At 36.0% G+C, this 19,803-nt stretch overlaps 3 protein-coding genes across 3 annotated transcripts; all 3 read left to right on the top strand.

Moving 5' to 3' along the window:
• The first annotated feature begins 2,625 nt into the window (after positions 1–2,625).
• On the top strand, positions 2,626–3,264 carry LOC117564569 (FUN14 domain-containing protein 1). Its single transcript, XM_034243404.2, has 2 exons — positions 2,626–2,731; positions 2,796–3,264. Exons 1-2 carry the CDS (start codon positions 2,650–2,652, stop codon positions 3,167–3,169), a joined length of 456 nt encoding a protein of 151 aa, XP_034099295.1. The 5' UTR covers positions 2,626–2,649; the 3' UTR covers positions 3,170–3,264.
• Positions 3,265–11,048: 7,784 nt separating this feature from the next.
• Positions 11,049–13,091, top strand: LOC117564802 (probable cytochrome P450 28a5). The gene is given in 5 exon segments (XM_034243721.2): positions 11,049–11,308; positions 11,366–11,612; positions 11,672–11,776; positions 11,837–12,386; positions 12,446–13,091. Coding segments are annotated over 5 exon segments (1,548 nt in total). The 5' UTR covers positions 11,049–11,120; the 3' UTR covers positions 12,904–13,091.
• Positions 13,092–14,172: 1,081 nt separating this feature from the next.
• Positions 14,173–19,563, top strand: LOC117564804 (probable cytochrome P450 28a5). Its single transcript, XM_034243724.2, is given in 13 exon segments — positions 14,173–14,414; positions 14,474–14,720; positions 14,784–14,888; positions 14,949–15,498; positions 15,559–15,825; positions 15,885–16,048; positions 17,726–17,805; positions 17,870–18,116; positions 18,176–18,280; positions 18,345–18,603; positions 18,606–18,866; positions 18,925–19,191; positions 19,263–19,563. Coding segments are annotated over 13 exon segments (2,907 nt in total). The 5' UTR covers positions 14,173–14,226; the 3' UTR covers positions 19,430–19,563.
• The last annotated feature ends 240 nt before the right edge of the window (positions 19,564–19,803 follow it).

Here is a 19,803-nt window from a genome sequence, read left to right as displayed (position 1 = left end):
CTGCTGCTTTTGATATTCCTTCAAAGGTTTCACAAACACATTGCAACAAATTAATTGAATGACAAATATTTCAATGTTATTTCTGTGGAAAACTAATTTGTCAAAGAATTGCAGTCGCATGCTAAATCTAACGTATTTTAACAAGCAGAACAGAAATCAATTTAAAATGCGTTTTGGAAAGCAAAAAAGCTGTGTGACTTTAAAGGTATAGTGTCAGATATTATATAATTACACTGAATTTTCGAGTTTAAAGACTACTTTTATTGGACTTATTGAGTTTGAATCAGTCATAAGAATTGGCAAATTTTTTGGACTGCTTCAACAGGAATTTCCTAAAATCAAAATTAATAATCATTAAAATAATAAGATCATTTTCTCATCGTTTTCTTTTACTATTTAATATACAGACTTGCAAAATTTTGTGGCTTTTCAAAAGCGCTGTCGTTTTTCTTGATTATAAATAAATTATCTTCTTCCATATGTTCAATAATCTTAATTTTTAAGTAGTAAATTTTACTATAAATATCGTATAATAGTGCAATGACCCATTCTTTTCTTTACAGCCACATAAGATGGATGCTTAAATCTAACAAATTGTAAGTGTTGTTCAAGAGCTACAAATGCAAAATCCTGATGAGTCCTTGGTTGCGCACGTACTTCAAAAATGTTCCATTAAACTATGGCCATAAAATCAATGTGAAACTGCAAAATCTACAGTTGGAACTTGCCATAGGGCAAAACACGTATTGCATGGATGTTGAGCCATCCCTTTCATCCCTTTTGCCTTTCACCCTGATGCAACTCTACAAACTGAACAACTCTGACCACGTCTTTTATGGTCAACTTGGATGGCATTTGGAGCATGAATATTTCATGCAGGGGAGCGAGAACTTATATCGAAACGAAACAATTTAAAAAGTTCACATTTAAGTTGTCAATGGAAGTGCTTAAACGTTTGTTTTCTCTGGGAGCAGACAAAACGAACTCTGATTATCTGAAAAGTAGTTGTTCTATTTCGAGCCAGAATTGGCGTCGCCTTTCGTCCGCTCATTTGCGACCATTTGCGTGCTTTTGGTTAATTTGATTGTAAACTCGCGATAAAGGCCAAACACCTCAACTCAGACATAGAGTGTATATGTGTGCGTGTGTTTGTGGGCGTACCTAGCGCATAATTGAACAATAAATTAAATGAAAGAGGTTGGGACGCCAGCGGAGTGCAGCACCAAAATTGGAATTGCCCTCGAACCATTTTTAGCTGCAATTTCGATTTGCGGGTCAATTGAACTGTATACTCTGATCTCCCTTAAACCCCCTTTGGAGTCCTCCGATATCTCAACGGTTCACATCAATAATGCTTGCTCCAATGAATTCACTGAAAATAGAAATTGTGAATAAGGAAATGCATGAACTATCAGATAATTTGCTCAGTGAACAAGGTTTAAATGTGCAATAATAATAATTTCGATTATTATGTGTTCGCTTTCAAATTAAATTAAGGCATTAATGTATTCAATTCACAGCTGCGCATTAATTATGGCGACAATTGCATAAAATATTTAATAACCAAATTTACGAAGCCAAACTGACAGTAAACGCAATTGCAAATTTTTCTGAAAATAAACGTCAGATATTTCTCAATTTAATAATCAATATTGGAAAAGATATTTATATTTCGATTATTCGAATTTTATACGCAGACATCAAAGTGTTTTACAACTATTGAATTTTCGTTTTACTTTTATTATTGATTTGGAATCTTTAAGCTGCACCTTATGAAAATATTTTATCACTTGTATTTTTAAACAGTTTTTAATTATATAATTAGTATTATGTTTTAAAAATAAACTGCTACAGTGATTGTTCTTTGACAGTTTTCGATGTTTTTATACCCGCTACCCATAGGGTAGAAGGGTATTATAACTTTGTGCCGGCAGGAAATGTATGTAATAGGTAGAAGGCTGACAATCTGGTATATTGTAGCTTCTATGGTATATTTTGAATGCGGTACTATACCGATATACCAAATATACCATTTGGTATATTTTTAGTATTTTCGCAGTATATTCGGTATTTTTGAGAAAAATACCGCAAAATACATTTCTTTTATTCAAAATGGGTAGCGGGTATTTCACAGTCGAGTACACTCGACTGTAGCTTTCTTACTTGTTTTTATTATATATAATTTTTGCAATTAAAAAGAGATTATCATTTATTTAAAACTCATAAATGTCAGGCACTCGACAGAATTTATAAAGTAACAATGGGCAAATTAACTTTGATGTTTTTAATACCCTCTTTGCAATGAAATGTGCATTTGTGGGTATTTTACTTTATTTGACGTGACATTAAATGTAACATCATTTTATAAATCTCCTTAATCTTTGTGACTGAAAATGAATGCATCATTTTGTAGTGACATGATATTACTGAAAGGTCGTATTTAATTAGTTAAACATTTATAATAATCTAATACATCACTTACTGAGCATATTTCCATCACGTCTTTCAAAGGCTGCGCTCTTACTTGGGGTGGACCAGACATTTTACGGTCTGGCAGTCAATTAGCAGAACAAAACACTTTGTAAAAGGCGCTTCAAATTGGAGTATGAGGTGTATGAATCTGAGAAGTGAGCATTGAGTTTATTTTCAATGGAGCATTCTATTCAAATTGCGAAAGTAAGAACTTCCAACTCCGATAGTGAGATGGCTGACAATCAAGTGATCAAATTAAGTACGTAGCAGCTAAATTAACAAACAGAGAACGTGCAACTTCATGGCTTTTCTGGTCTCAGCAGACTCTTGCCTAGGCAAACAGTCGCCTTATGTACAAATTGTAGTAGGAGCCGGCAGTGGCTTCGTTGCTGGCTATGTCTTTTTTAAAGTTTTCAAAGTTGCATCTATTATAACTGGAACCACTATCCTAGCGGTTGAACTATGTATTCAAACTGGCATCATCACTATAAATTGGAGAAGTTCAGTCTACCTTAGAAGTCTACAGGAAGAAGAGCAGTCCCAACTACCTGAGAGACCACGAATTCCAGATCGAACTCCGCAACCAGAGCAACGATTTTTAACTCCATTTTCGAATATTAGAAAGGCAATAATGAACAGTGCTCGCTTGAGTTTTGCTTTTCTTGGTGGATTCTTTATCGGCATGGGAGTCTCCTAAAACATATTATATAATTAAACATATGTACACACATCAAACAAAAATTGAAAAAGAAAAAAAAAAAATAAATCCTTCGGAAATGTAATAGAAATGTACTCCAGATCCACATCCACTTTCTCTTTCTCTGTGTTTTCTGTTTCTCTAAAAGTTTCCAGGCATAACTTGAAAGTTGTAACAACATTTTCATGCGCTTTTAAACATTTCAATTTTCCACCCACGTAAATTTATGCATAAGCAAAGTTTTTCACAACCAAGGCTAGGCTAGGGATTCTGGGGCAGCATCCGGAAAAGGTGCTCTGGGTGGCATGTGGCATGTGTTAACCAAGTGTCACATTTATCGTCATCATTTCAACGTAACAGGCAAAAGAAAAACAAAAATGCATATATATAAGCATCAACTAAAACAACATACTACTCTTATGTAATTTAGAAAATACTTTAAACTTGAGTTGCTCAGCTAATTATCAGTTAATAAAATGGAATTTAATAATCGACACAAGATATACTAGATCGTAAACTAATCCTCTGTAAAGTTTCAAACTAAGAAAAATTTATTTAACTTTTCAATTTACTTTAGTGTTTAATTTCCAATATATTTTTTCACTCGTATATTTAAATAGCCAAAAATAGAAACCTATGTGAAATTCCATTAAATTTTCATTTTTAAAATGTTTTATTTTATGCGAGTGTGAAATTCAACTTTTTACATTTAATTTAATTTACGCAAAACTCACATTGAAGCGACAGTCAATTGTATTTTTGTATATTGTTGAATGCAGATTGTTTTACGAGCAGACAAGTAAAGCCTTTGAACTAACCTTTTAGCAGCAGGTGCATTTAAATATGCCTGCCACTGCACTCTCATTTGTTGTATTTATTATTTAAATTAAAGCACTTTTGCGCTTAAATAGTTTTATTTTCTTCACTTTGTCACCGCCGCGGGTCACCCCTGTGGTGAATGGCCTGGCTCCTCGGTTGGTTGGGTCTTGTATTATTTCGTTTTCAGCTTGTTCTTTTTCATTTCATTTTATTTTTCTTTTTTACTGGTAGCTTTCTTTCATGTTTACTACAAAAGCGGCAACAGCAAATGAAGAGGCAGAGGTAGAGCCTGAGTCTGAGGCTAAAAGTTCCGACTGAAGAACCCTGTGCACACTGCAAGGCTCATGTGGTGAGAGATGTTGGTAGAGAGGAGCATGGAAGAGTGAGAATCGAGGAAGATTCACATGGGATTCCAGTATTTTTAGCTTGAACTGCAGGCAAGCATGAGAATTTAATGAGCAGTGTGTTGGGGCATTGCAATTGCAGTTAGAGTTCTATGCTGTTTTGTGCAGTTTAGGTTTTAATCGGGTTATTGGCATGGACTGTGTTATAGGAAATAGATATCACATCAAATATCAAATAGATGTGTGTACACATATAAATTTCCCCTTGTAATGCGCAAACAATTTTAAATAAAAACAATACAGAGCAATCGAACCGAAAATCGTTCCGCAATTATTTTCATTTTCCATTTGCGGTTTTGTTCAAATTTAGTTTTGGTCAAACATATTACACAATTGCGTTGAGCGCAGAGTTTTGATTGGGTTTACCTCCAGTTTGCTTTGTTCTATAAACAATTATCGGCATTTATTGTTTGGCCATTGCAATTTGCTTTTGCATTGTAAATATTCGCTTTACATAAGAAATTACGACGGCTTATGCAACTGCATTTAATTTCGAACTAATCATTATATGTGTTCATTTGGTTGGCGAATTGTGGATATGAAATTAGGTAAGAAGGCAAATTACAAAAAAAAAGATAATCACCAGACGGATGTAAAACATTTTATCAAATTAAATAAATCTAAATTCTTCAACTCTTTCATTTCTTTTAAAATTAAAAAAGCCATTAAGTCAATCACTCAACAAGCTAATCACCAAGCATTCATCTTCTCCGTCCTTGGCTTTTTACCTTACTGCAAGTTCAATTAATTCAAACTGGCCAAAAGCTAATTGGACTTATCTACTATACTATTATTTGGCTTTGGGTATTTGCATAATTAAAATGTCGAAATTGAATTGGCTTTAGCAATAGCTGTTGCTTGTGGCTTTTTGTAGCTGTCTGGGAAAATTTATTTTGATTTACCGCAAAAGAAAATATTTTATACTGACAATTGCATTACTCATACGTCCTGTTGCCCTGATAATGCATTTCTAGTGTTCTTGTGTCTAGCAAGTTTCGATTTTAATTCGTAAATTTGTTTTTCTCATCCAGACAGAATGAGTAGACAACAAATAGACAGCCTTGACTACTTGTTATTTATTTTTGGTTTTGCCCAAAACTCTATTTCCCTTATCTGCATGCACTCGTACTGTTCTAACTTTATTTCAAATTGTTGTGCGCATTTCAAATGGTTGTCCGAATCTGACACTCTTGACCACTCTTGAAGTGCCCAGTAGCATTTTCAGTCTCTTGAGGTTTTAAAAGACAACAACAATTAAACAATTTTATTTCGAAATTAAAGCATACTCAAAAGCTTGATTAGGACTTGGCTTTCATCAAGGAAAATTTTCAAATTTTAATTTTGTTCAAGAATTTATTAACTTACGAGAACTGTGTACAAAGATACATTTTAATTAGATTTATTAACAATACATAATGTTGATGTATTCTTAATTAATCCATTATAATTAAATTGAAACTCTATTAACAAACCCTGTTTTAATTGTAACATTTACTTAATTTTTATTCACAACTTATGTCCACTGTTATTGCATTAAATAATTGACTGATTTTATATTTGTTAATACATTGTTATTATCTATATTTTATGAATTTATTCATCGTCTGAATTATTTTGGTCCGTATTCAATTTAAATACAAATCACATAGTGAAACTCAACAATAATATCAATAACAATGGCATTGAAATTGATTGATAGTTTGATTGGAGCTATGACAACAATTTGAAGAGGTCTATTGATGCGTTAAAGCATAAAACTTTAATGATCTGGTTTAAATTGTAAGCAGCAAACAGTTTTAACGAGATGTCAATGAACAACAATTGGAAAATTAAAGTGGCTGCCAAGTATCACATTAAAGCGGAATCGAGCCCGAACAAAGCGTGTTAGACAAGAGGCAGGAGCAGGCCAGGCGGATGTAATTTCCAGCTCAAATTGCCAGGCCAGGCACATGTTTGGCTGACTGTAAGGGCGCGCCTATAAATCTAAAACGGAGTGGGCGTTAACTGGCCCTGAGTATCAAGACGGCTGTTTGCCAGACTATGCCGTCTATCTGTCTGTCTAGTTGGCATTACGTGCAAAAAGTTACGTGAAATTATTTCCGCCGTCAGTTACTAATATCATTCTCTCTTGGAATTTCTTTTGAATAGACTTGCAAGGAAGTTGCATTCAACATTTTTTTTATTTGAAGTCTCAAATATATTGTAGTTGTTGTTGAGCAATTGAAGTTTACTGCATTACAGTTAGCTTAAGGTGTCTTAAATTATTCAACAGTTTTTGCAAACGCACGTAATCAGTTTTTAATCGCTGTGAAGAAATTAAATTAAATACATATATGTAAATATTTGACTCAATTGAGAAATGCTAACATCAGAAATTAGAATCTGAAGTTTAGATAAAAATATTCAAACCAAATTTTGTTGAACTCATTTGCAAGCCAAAAAAAAATTTAAAAATTTTGTAACCATTTTAATTTTGTATTAATTTATTGATTGTCTTTTTATACATTCTTGATTATCATCCTTTTTGTAAAAGATAAGAAGTATTCAACACATTTCCAAATAAAATACATTCAAAAATAAAGCATATCAAAAGATGTCTCTTTTACCTCGGGAATATCCTAATCAGAGCTACACAAGTTTGTCCTTCGAGTTATCGCACATTTCCACGGCTGCCAACGCACAAATTGTCGCCATAAATGTTAATTAAATTAAAATGCTAATAGGCGTGAAATATGATAACACTCAAACACACACTCACACAGTTTAAATCAGAGACAGAAACTAAGGGGAAGCAGAGCAAAGGGTTGAACGTGTTAAAGACAGGTGAAAAGTGGCAAGTGGCAAGTGGCAAGCGGCAGGTGGCAATTGGCGACGACAAGAAAAAATTGTAACAGCTGGCATTGTCTGATGCCATGCCCGCCCAGTATTGAAAGCTGGTTTGGTTTGGTTTGGTGCCCAAAGTTGCCGCTTGCTTGAATTTCAGAATAATACTGGTAATAATTAAAATGAAAATTAGAAATGGGCAGAGAATTCAGCTAGCTCGCAGCTAACTGAACCAGCTGCCAACTCAAAAGGCAAACAGGCGACAGGAAAATGTGCGAAGCAAAGAGAAAGAGGGAAACTTGGGGAAAGATAGGCGAGGAGATGGTCCACACTTGACTCGCAGCTTGAGCTTGGAATTTGCCTTTTGGCGGCATCTAATTAAAAGGGATAAGAGCTGGGACGATGCCCAGACAGGTGTGAAAGCAAAAGGTACACACAGAACAAGAGGGGAAGCCATAATTGCTAATTGCTGTGATTATGGAGGGAAGGCGAGGAAATCGTTGAGTTGGAAATATAGCAATGTAGTAAGGCTAAAAGGGTTGGCCAATAATACTGTAGAGGTGGGAATTCTAAAATAAATTTATCATAATAATTATGACTGAATAGCATAAGTGCAGTTTAGCTGACTTAGGTTTGCTGAGAAAGTCTTCTGTGTCCTACTAGATGCCGGCACTGTGTTTGAAAACAACAAAAGAAGTAATTACCAAATAAACGTAATCAGCAAGGCACTTCAGATTGATTGTGGTACTCTAAATTTAGTTGACGCGACACTAATAAATTATAATATTAGGAACAGACAAGTCTATCAATCTAGCCATTCATCAGATTAGACTATAATATAGATTTGTTATTTTAAACCTTATCTTATGGTCTTCTAGTTTTCATACCATTATTGCATCAGCCTTAAGCAAGGGTATTGAAAGTTTCCCATGCTAATGATAACCTATCTCGTATTCCACTTTCAACGCTTGTAACAGTTGTAAACTGTTGCGCTCATGTGGCGGGCGAATGTTCAAGTTGAGCGCTCTCAATCAGTGTCCACAAACTCCAACTCAAATGTATTTGAGCACTTGACGGCATTAAAAGACAAACCAAACACCTGGGGCACTATTGTGTGGCTGAGTTGTGTATCTGTACAATCGCAAGAAGTGACTTAATGCATGGACAAGTTTCTTACTAATCAAGTGTCATTTGTGGCATGAACAGCTTGAGTGTGGCAACCAAGGTGACAAGAAGCAAGCGGCTTATTGACAGAACCCATTGCGCCCTACAACCAGCTGAGGTTCTTGTCGCTGTCAAAAAGTGGTCTGCAGCATTTGGATGATGAAATGCCCCCAAAAGATAATGCAACACACACTTCTCACACTTGTTTCCTATTAATTGTTATTAATATTTTACCATGTGTCCTTTGTGTGCTATAGAGGTTGTTATGCTGTCTGCTGTCAGCTGTCTGCTGTCCGTTGTCTGTTGGTTGCGCCTGCTGCTCGGCGTTGTAGCAGGAGATAATGCTTAATTTGCTGTTTAATTATGCATAGAATATTTCTGTGGCCACTTTCCAGTGGCTTTGCCCTTCTAATTACTCTTGTTTGTTATCGGCCATTGCAGTCCTTTAAAGCGGCTTAACCAAGGTCGTTTCAGGGACTCGCATAACTTTCTGACTTCTTTTTTTTTTGCATTCTATGTTCGTTCTATGTTTCTCCCTTTTTGGAATTTTCTTTGTCCTCTTACAGCAACAATGACAATTTAGCATAGACAACAACTTAATTTGGGCAACATACCTAACACGCTTCCACAAACCTCACACACACACACCTAACACTCATCCTTTTCACACACACATGGAGAGTTACAAATGGGGTAGCTGCGTGTAAGCAGCCGAACACGTTCAAAACACATAAACAGCTTTTAGTCCTCTGTTGCTTGCTTGTTTTTTTTTCTGTTCCCACCCCAAACCCCATTTCTATTCTGACCAAGTTAAGTGAGCTGGCTCATAAATTTCGAATTTTCCACCCAAGGGTTCAACTATGGCTGTGTTAACATGACTACAACCACCATACTTCTACTGTGGGTCAATCGAATAAACTATAATTTTTAACCAGAAAGGCTTAAGGAACTAACCATAACTCACTTACCAAGTAATTAAAAGTTGGAAGACATTTTACTAATACTTTAATTTTCTTAAATCTTTTGCAAGTTTTAATTCTAAAGTCGTTCTCTATATTTTGGTTTGTAAAAGAGAAAAAACGTATTTCTTTGATCGCATCTTAAAAAGCCGCATAATTTGCTAAGTCTCATTTGGCCACAAACCGGTTTTGGTCACATAAATCTACCGTCTATAGAAAATACTTAGTTATTGTGCTTCCTGTGCGCTTAAAAGCCGTTTAATAAGTCCGCCAACAAACACATGACAAATGTGCCGCCGCCCAAGAACTGCAGTTTGGACCTTGCCCAGTTTACTAGCTTGTCGACAGTCGACAGTCGGCAGTCTCCAGTCGATTGGAGCTGCTGCTGCAATGGCCATAAATTTTATGGCTTAGCCATTGAGTGGTTGACGTGGCACAGATACTTTGTCGCATAATTTTCAATAAATTGTCGTGAGTGAAATGAGGCCATCGCATCAAAGAGGATTTTTAAGCGAAGCCTCTTTGCAAAACGAAACTTTCTTTCATGCAATAAAGTAAACATTTTGAAAAATGTATTGGTAAAATCTTGAACTATAATATTGCATGTACATACATAAGCTTACTTAATTTAAATTGCTTTGGCTGACAATATGTTATATTTTGCACTCTATGGAAAATTTATAAATGGAGTATATCAATATACCAAATGTAGATTTGTGTATATTTTGGTATTTTTGAGGTACATTAATTCGGAATATTTTAAGTATTATACTGCACAGATGATTTTATTCATAATTGGTAGCGGGTATCTCACAATCGAGCACAATCGACTGTAGCTTTCTTACTTAATTCATATTATGTCAAGTATATAAATTTACACAAAGATATTAATATTTTATTTAAATAATGTAAATTGAAGAATTCTTGTTCAATAATTTATAAAACAAAAAATGTTATTCTTGTTCATTATAGGCTTAGTGAGTACATTTACATACTCATAGGTTAATTTAATTTAAGTTTGGCCGTCAAGGTCAATCTATGTATTTTTTTAATGGAGACTGCCCCCAGTAGCGTATATAGTCAATACTATATTTTATTTTCACCTATGAGTCTCTCACTCAATTTCTCTTATTTATCTCGTGAACTCTCTCGTCAATTACATTTTTTTGTTTAACTATATACAAAAAGAGAATAACTTGAATACTCTCATAAGTTGAGCTTTGTTTTGAACTCCCCTCATGCCTATTACGAACACTTAATTGACTATATAACTGGCTTGCTTGTTTGTATATACTATGCAACTTCTAAATTTATTATACTCACATTTGCTTATTAATAGATTTACAAGAGTATTTGCTTGTCGACTTTTAATCTACACTTTTTCGTTGCGCTGCAGTGAATAAAACTAATCGAGATATTTTCATTTTATTTTTACGTCCGACAAACAGTTATTAGGGAATGAATGAAGAGATTGTAAACAAATAAAACATTGAATTAAAATACCGGTGTTCAAGAGTGCTGCTCATTTTTGAGTAGCCGTCTTCAACTGATACCCCTTATCAATATGTTGACAAGAATAACCATAAGATATAAAATTGTTGCAAACCCTTAATGAGATTGTGAAATGAATTCAATTTAATCTAAAGAGAGTGAACATTGCTCTCTAAAAAGCGCTCTCTGTTGTCTACTTAAACACATTGAGCGTTTGTTGAATCGCAGTTATATCGCAACATTCAAGCGATCAACATCAAGTAGAACTAGAATTTGAACTACAAAACTAAAATGCTCGAGATTACTTTAACCCTGCTGCTGGTGCTTGTGGGTGTCACTTATGTGTTTATGACATGGAGCTTTGATTACTGGCAGAAACGAAATGTTCCGGGTCCCAAGCCCAAAATCTTTACTGGAAACTATCCCAATATGTACACAATGAAGAAGCATACCATCTACGATATCGATGCAATATATCGGTAAGCTACTTTCTCAGATACCGCTGTGTTTATTTGTTACTTATGCGCGATCTGCAGTGACTACAAACATCAATACGATGCTGTGGGTATCTATGGTGCAAGACGACCTCAGTTGTTGGTGATTAGTCCAGAGCTGGCGAGGCGTGTATTCGTCTCGGACTTTAAAAGCTTCCACGATAACGAAGTTACGACCATGATCGACGAGAAGACCGACTTCTTATTTGCCAACAACCCATTTACTCTTGCGGGCGAACAGTGGAAAAAACGAAGGGCCGACGTTACTCCTGGTCTGACACAGGGTCGAGTAAGTAACCCTAATATAATTAGTTGCATCATAGTAAGTCATGTTCAATTCCTTCGCAGATCAAGACTGTCTATCCAGTTACCAATGAAGTCTGTACGAAAATGTCCACCTGGCTGAAAAAGCAACTACAAGTAGCTCCTCCAGAGGGAATCAATGCCAAGGATGTGAGTATTTCAAAAAGTAACTAACGTATAGGTGATATTTATTAATATATACTTTCATAGTTATGTCTGCGCTACACCACTGAAATGGTGACAGATTGTGTGCTCGGTCTTAAGGCAGAAAGTTTCACGGACAAGCCGACACCCATCATGGATCACATCAAGGATCTCTTCTCACAGCCCTGGACATTTGTGATATACTTTGTGCTGATCAGCACCTTTCCAGCACTGCGAACATTAATCAGACTTCGCTTTGTACCTCTCGCCACCGAAAAATTCTTTATAAATCTAATGCAGGGTGCAATTGATGCCCGACGTGCTCAGCTGTCTACAGGCAAGCAATTTGAGCGCGTAGACTTCCTTGACTATATTCTACAATTGGCCGAGAAAAGGAATCTGGACACACGCCGTCTGACTGCTCACACCATGACATTCCTCTTGGATGGCTTCGAAACAACAGCAAGTGTTTTAAGTCATACCCTGTTGCTGCTGGGACGGAATCAACAAGCACAACAGCGTCTAAGGGAAGAGATTAAGGCTCATCTGAACACTCAAGGTGTCGTTGAGTTTGATAAGCTCAATGAGTTGCCCTTCCTGGATGCTTGTATTCAGGGTAAGAAAGAAGTAAATTGAACTAATCATAACATGCTTCATAATTTGATATTCTTGCAGAATGCATTCGTCTTTTCCCACCTGCCTTTATGTCCACTAGACTGTGCACTGAGACCATTGAGTTGCCAAACAAAAACGGTAGCAACTTTACAGTGGAGCGAGGCACCACTGTCCTTGTTCCCCATTATTGTTTCATGGTGGACGAAGAGCACTTTCCCAATCCACAGGAATTCCAGCCGGATCGCTTCATGCAACCAGATGCTGCCAAAATGTATCGGGAACGTGGCGTCTTCATGGCATTCGGTGAAACAAATATGTTCTTCACTTAACAATATATTTTTAATGTACTAGGTATGCGCTTTGCTATGGCGCAGATCAAGGCAGCTCTCATCGAGGTCATTACCAACTTCGATATCCGCGTCAATCCCAAGACTCGCAAAGACAATTTGCTCGATCAGGCAAATCTTATTACCTCACTAAAAGGTGGCATTTGGTTGGACATCAAAGCACGCCAGTAATCATAAAATCAACCTTTTGTCTTTTGCCTTTTCTCTGAATGTTTAAAAGTAAATATGTAGAATATACCGTAAGCAATGCAATTTGAGGAATATTTTTTTATAAACAACGAATTAAACTATTCGCATTCAAGTATTTAGCTACAATGTCCCAGCGGTGAGCGAATATGTATTCCATAGTTTATTGTTTGCATGTATAATCCAAAATAAAGTGAAAAGCAGAATGAAGAACTTTCGAAGTATTTTCAAATTTTTAACGAAATAGTTGTCTATGGTTAGGTTTCAAATCAACTGTTGTTTTTTCACATATGAGGCCTTTTAACAGTTTTCTCGACATTATGCGACTTATATTTATTTATTACCAATTACGAATAATAAAAAAAAAGCCAAATTATAGTGTAAACGTAATTTCGTAAATATATGTAAATGTTCACAACATTCCATTTTTTAAATATTTATAATTTTATTGTTATATACTCTTTATGTATTAATAAATATTAATTTTAAAGTCAAATTATTAAATAAACCTGGTTTTTATTACAAAGTGCAAATAACTTTATTTTTATAAACAAAGTTTCACTATTGCAATTAAATTTTCATTGGTTAATTTAATTATGCTTTTGAAATATTGATCATTAAGATCAAATTATATTAATGAAGAAAACCCCCAAAAGCATTATATTAAATAGCTGATATTATTTTCCTTTTGACCTATCTCACTCAAGTTCTCTCATTACCCTCGATTTCTCTCTTTAATCAATGCATCACGTATTTTGACTACGGAGCAAATTTAATTGATAGTAAAACTGATAAGATATGATGTACATGTTAATTTTGAGAACATTATATTTACATTGATTTAGGAATAGACTTAGATTAAACAATCGCATTTGTCAGAGTATTTGCTTGTCGTCATATCTAATAGAGTTAATCTACGCTTTTTTTGTTGAGCAGCAGCGAATAAAACACGGCGAGATAAATTCATTTTATTTTTACGTACGATAATTTCAAGCAGTTGTTAGGGAGTGAATGAGAAGATTGTAAACAAACAAATAAATGAATTAAAATAGCCATTCTCAAGAGTATTCCCCAATTGAGCAGCCGATTCAAACCGATAGCCTTTATCAATACTATATGTTTATAACCGAAAGAAGAATGATTGTTGCAAACCGTCTGTGAGATTGTGAAATTAATTGAAATTAAACTAGAGAGAGCGCAAATTGCTCTCTGAAAGCGCTCTGTGCTGTCTACTTAAATAGAATGAAACGCTCTCCGATCGCAGTTATATAGCAATATTCAAGCAATCAACATCGCCGCAGAACAGAGATGCTTGAAATTACTTTGACCCTGGTGCTGGTGCTTGTGGGCGTCGTCTATGTATTTATGACATGGAACTTTGGCTACTGGCAGAAGCGAAATGTTCCCGGTCCGAAACCGAAGATCTTTACTGGAAACTATCCCAATATGTACACAATGAAGAAGCATGTAATCTACGACATTGATAAAATATATCGGTAAGATTATTTTTTCATGATAAACCTGTATTTATTTATTACTTATGGGCACTTTACAGTGACTACAAACAGCAATATGATGCCGTCGGCGTTTATGGTGCAAGGAGTCCTCAGTTGATGGTCATTAGCCCTGAGTTAGCCCGACGTGTTTTCGTCTCAGATTTTAAGAGTTTTCATGACAATGAAATTTCCCTCATGATCAATGAAAAGACCGACTTTATATTTGCGAACAATCCATTCTCCCTGGTGGGTGAAGAGTGGAAAAGCCGGAGAGCTGACGTCACTCCTGGACTAACACCAGGTCGAGTAAGTAACCAAAAACCATTCAATGTAAAATTTTAAATAAACTTTAGTCTAACATCATTACAGATAAAGACTGTCTATCCGGTTACTAATGAAGTTTGTTCGAAAATGTCCAACTGGCTGGAGAAGCAAATACAAGTAGCTCCTCCAGACGGAATCAATGCCAAAGATGTAAGTACTTTAAAGAAGATTCGACGTATACTCAATATTTATTAGTATACTCTTATATAGTTGTGTCTGCGCTTCACCACTGAAATGGTCACTGATTGTGTTTTGGGTTTGAAGGCGGAAAGTTTCACGGATAAGCCTACACCTATTATGGGTCACATCAAGGATCTCTTCACACAGCCTTGGACCTTCTTATTATACTTTGTCTTAATTAGCACCTTTCCAGCACTGCGGGCATTGATCAAGCTACGCTTCATACCGCTAGCCACCGAAAAATTTTTTGTTAGTCTCATGCAAGGAGCAATTGATGCCCGACGTGCTCAGCTGTCTGCTGGAAAGCAATTTGAACGCGTGGACTTCCTTGACTATATTCTACAATTGGCCGAGAAAAGGAATCTGGACACACGCCGTTTGACTGCTCACACCATGACATTCCTCTTGGATGGTTTCGAAACAACAGCTGGCGTGTTGAGTCATCTCCTGATGCTGCTGGGACGGGATCAACAGGCACAACAGCGTTTACGGGAAGAGATTAAGGCTCATCTGAACACTCAAGGTGTCGTTGAGTTTGACAAGCTCAATGAGTTGCCCTTCCTGGATGCTTGTGTTCAGGGTAAGAAGATCGGACATCAAATGTAAAATATCTTTTTTAACCAATACGTTTTTTCTTTAGAATGCATTCGCCTTTTCCCACCTGCCTTCATGTCCAATAAACTTTGCACTGAGACCATTGAATTACCCAACAAGAACGGTGATAACTTTACAGTGGAGCCTGGCACCACTGTAATTGTGCCCCATTATTGTTTCATGGTGGACGAAGAGCACTTTCCCAATCCACAGGAATTCCAGCCTGATCGCTTCATGCAACCAGATGCTGCCAAAATGTATCGAGAGCGTGGCGTCTTCATGGGATTCGGCGATGGTCCACGCATCTGCATTGGTAAGTTCTTTTATCATATACAAAATCTTTAATAATAATTTATTTCATTCCTTATATAGGTATGCGCTTTGCTTTAGCTCAAATCAAGGCAGCCACCGTCGAGTTACTAACCAAATTCGATGTTCATGTCAATCCGAAGACTCGCAAAGACAATTCGTTCGAGCCCACATCTTTGATTACGACTCTTGAGGGTGGCATTTGGTTGGATTTCAAGCAACGACAATAAAACAACTAACAGCATCTTATTATATATGAGTGCTTATTCATTTAATGAGCAAATAAATATACTGAAAGTACCACAATGCATATCAATTAGATCATTATCTATACATCAATATCGAATTGATGCCGCTCCCTTGTAACTGTATGGCGCATCTACATTGCTGACTCATCTGGCAAGCAAATGAGTATGAGTTCAATTAACATAAAATAATGTTGACATATATGCTCATTTAAATAACAATTCAATTATTGTTAGAAATTAATAAAATACTCTTCTTCCATGTATAAAGTGGGGCGTCCTAAAATTAGACTATAGTTTCGGCAGCGTTTTAAGTGATTCTAATTTTTGGCACTTTTAAATCTGCTTTAAAGTATGTAATGCTTTTTGTTTCTTTAAAACAAGATCGCTAATCAAAATTTCGAGTCTTCTTTAGAACAATTAAATAATTAGTACTTAAATTAGATTGGATTATATTTTGTGTAACATTTAGGTGTTCTGTTATAATGTGTTAACTAAGTAATACAATTGAAAATCATATTTTCAATATTTAAGAAGAAACTTTCAATTTTTAGAAATTTCGATTAAAGTTTTTGGAAATCATAATAATAAAAATAAGGTTTGTGTTCTATATAAATTCAAGTACATTTTTTAAGTTTATTTTCTTGTATTTTATATAAGTAGTAAAATTAACAGTATACATTTAAAAATTGTCCCAAAATTTGTATTTTCTATAAAGTACTTAAAATTCAAGTGGTTCTAATTTGATGAGCTGTATTACTCATTCGAGAGAAGAGCAGAGATACATTCTTTGCTTGACCGTATTCCTCCTCTCTTTCTGAGTCTCTGTCTATCTCGTTCGTGTTTCTCTGTCTCAGTTTACATTCTACACTTGGCATTGTTTTGATTTTATTCTAATTGGGAAACCAGTTTATACCCTATTTTAATGGATGGAAAGTAATGAATGTAAAACACAAAATGATAGTGATGAAAAATGTTTAAATTATTTTAAAAGTTTAATTTCTATTTTTTGATGAAGTATTTTAACGATTTTGAAATATATTTTCTTCTGCCAACTTTCCTTAAATAAATCAATAAACCCCGATATATGTAGTACGTAATAAACAAACTGCTAATCTTATCGAATATTACGATCAAATTGCCATGGTAAATGTAATATTACACAATAAACTAGTTCAAACTACCACTAGAGAGCTTTATTTACAGAACGTAAGCCTCGAGATTTGCTATAGAGAGTATACACTAGTCATGCGCTATAACGCTTGATCAAGAGCTTTCGCGCTAGCTTTTTGAGCATAAACAAAAACATAACAAAATAACAAATTTCACATTTGCATGAAAGCAAACGAGAGAGATTATAAAGAAATCAATAAATTAGTAGTATTACCTTCACGATTATTATTAAGGTTGTCGCTTAGCCGCGATAAGTATTATCAATCGAAATTAACCATTAGATATTATTACGAGATTGTGAAATTGTTGAAATCTTATCTAAAGAGCGAAAACTTTGCTCTCTCAAAGCTTTCTCTCTATAGCACTTCATGCTGCTATAAGTTGTTTACCAATTGCCGGTCTCCGATCAGTTAAAAATATATACCTGGTGAACGACGTCGCGGAGCAGTGAATTATTCGCAATGTGGGAGATAACTTTGGGCCAAGCCTCAACTATTTACTGGAAACTATCCGCACATGTATAATATGAAGAAACATATGATCTGTGATATCGATAATATTTATCGGTAAGGAAATAATTCATTTAACTGCTTTTAAAAGACTGTCTAAATACTGGACTTTAAATCACAGTGAATATAAGGAAAAGTATGATGCTGTTGGCATTTATGGAGCAAGAACCCCACAGTTGTTGATTATTAATCCGGGCTTAGCAAGGCGTGTCTTTGTATCAGACTTTAAGTACTTCCATGACAACGATGTGTCTGTTTTGGTCAAAGAAAAGGATGACTTTATGTTTGCCAACAATCCTTTCTCGCTTGCCGGCGATGTGTGGAAGCAGCGTCGAGCTGACATTACGCCTGGACTAGCACCAAGTAGAGTGAGTTTTAAAAGATTTTCCTGCAAGTAAGATTATTGTGCTAAACATCCCATTTACAGATCAAGGCTGTCTACCCAGTTACCAAGGAGGTTTGCTGGAAGCTAACTCATTGGCTGACCAAGCAGCTGCGTCTCGGAGCACCTGAAGGCATCAACGCCAAGGATGTAAGTGCTTCAATGTCAAGCTTTAGCACATTGGAACTAAACTCAGTTTTTTACATACTCGCAGATGTGCCTAAACTTTACTTCCGAAATGGTAACAGACTGTGTGTTGGGTCTGAAGGCGGAAAGCTTCTCGGACAATCCCACGCCCATCATGGGCCACATCAAAGATCTCTTTCTGCAGCCCTGGACTTTCCTGGTGTACTTTTTGCTAATCACCGCGTTCCCAATGCTGCGGCCCTTTTTCAAGTTGCGCTTCATAGCCGTGAAAACCGAACGTTTCTTTGAGGACCTAATGCAGGCTGCTATTGATGCTCGCCGTGCACAGCAGACTTCCTTGACTATCTCATACAGCTGGGCAAGAAAAAGAATATGGACACACGTCATCTGACCGCCCACACAATGACCTTTCTGTTGGATGGCTTCGAGACAACAGCTGGCGTCTTGAGTCATTTGCTGTTGCTGCTCGGACGTGATGAACAGGTGCAGCAACGCCTGCGAGAGGAGCTTGTGGCTCATCTTAATGCTGAGGGCGTTATCGAGTTTGACAAGTTGAACGAACTGCCCTTTTTGGATGCATGTGTTCAGGGTGAGTAGAAGTTCAATTACTTTTTATGCTCTAAACTAAATTCATTTCTATTCAACAGAGAGCATTCGAATCTTTCCACCCGGTTTCGTATCGAATAAAGTGTGCACTGAGTCAATCGAACTGCCGAATAACACTGGAGAGAACTTTACTGTGGAACGTGGCACAACTGTGATTGTGCCACACTACTGCTATATGATGGATGAGGATAATTTCCCCAATCCCGAGGCATTCCAACCCGATCGGTTTATGCAGCCTGATGCGTTGAAAACATTTCGCGAACGTGGCGTCTACATGGGCTTTGGTGATGGTCCTCGCATTTGTCTAGGTGAGCTTGCAAATTCTTATTCTTCCTAACAAATTTTTTATGTATAATTCATCTTTATATATGTTAATTAGGCATGCGCTTTGGTCTCGCACAGATCAAGGCAGCTGTTGTTGAATTGATCTCCAAGTTCGATGTACGCGTCAATCCCAAGACTCGCAAGGACAACATGTTCGAACCCTCATCCTTTCTCACTTCGCTGGAAGGCGGTATCTATTTGGACTTTAAGGCTCGTCAATAGAGTAATGAAGCTTTATAGGAGCAGATTGTGCAGATTAGATAAAACAACAATGAATGGGCCACATTTACGCACAATGATAAGCTGGTTGTTATTTTGTTATCAAATTGGGGGCACGTTTTCAGCTATCTGGCTACAATGGACAAAATACGTTTAAATACAAAAATAAACTAATTCAAAATAGTATAAGTCAACATAAATGCATATTTATTTATGAATATCCATTTTCATAAGAAAAATCTACAAGTTTCAATTGCAGCTTCAGTAGAATCCGTTTATAACGACGCCGCTTATAGCGTTCGTCGGGTTATTGTGACGAAAACTCGATGACTTGGTGGGTCCATACAAATTAAATTGATTAAAAACTTAATTAGTTG

The sequence above is a fragment of the Drosophila albomicans genome, chromosome 2L (genome assembly GCF_009650485.2).
Source record: "Drosophila albomicans strain 15112-1751.03 chromosome 2L, ASM965048v2, whole genome shotgun sequence".
Classification (NCBI taxonomy): domain Eukaryota; kingdom Metazoa; phylum Arthropoda; class Insecta; order Diptera; family Drosophilidae; genus Drosophila; species Drosophila albomicans.
Note: the sequence above shows the minus strand (reverse complement) of the source record. Positions and strands in the feature narration are given on the sequence as shown.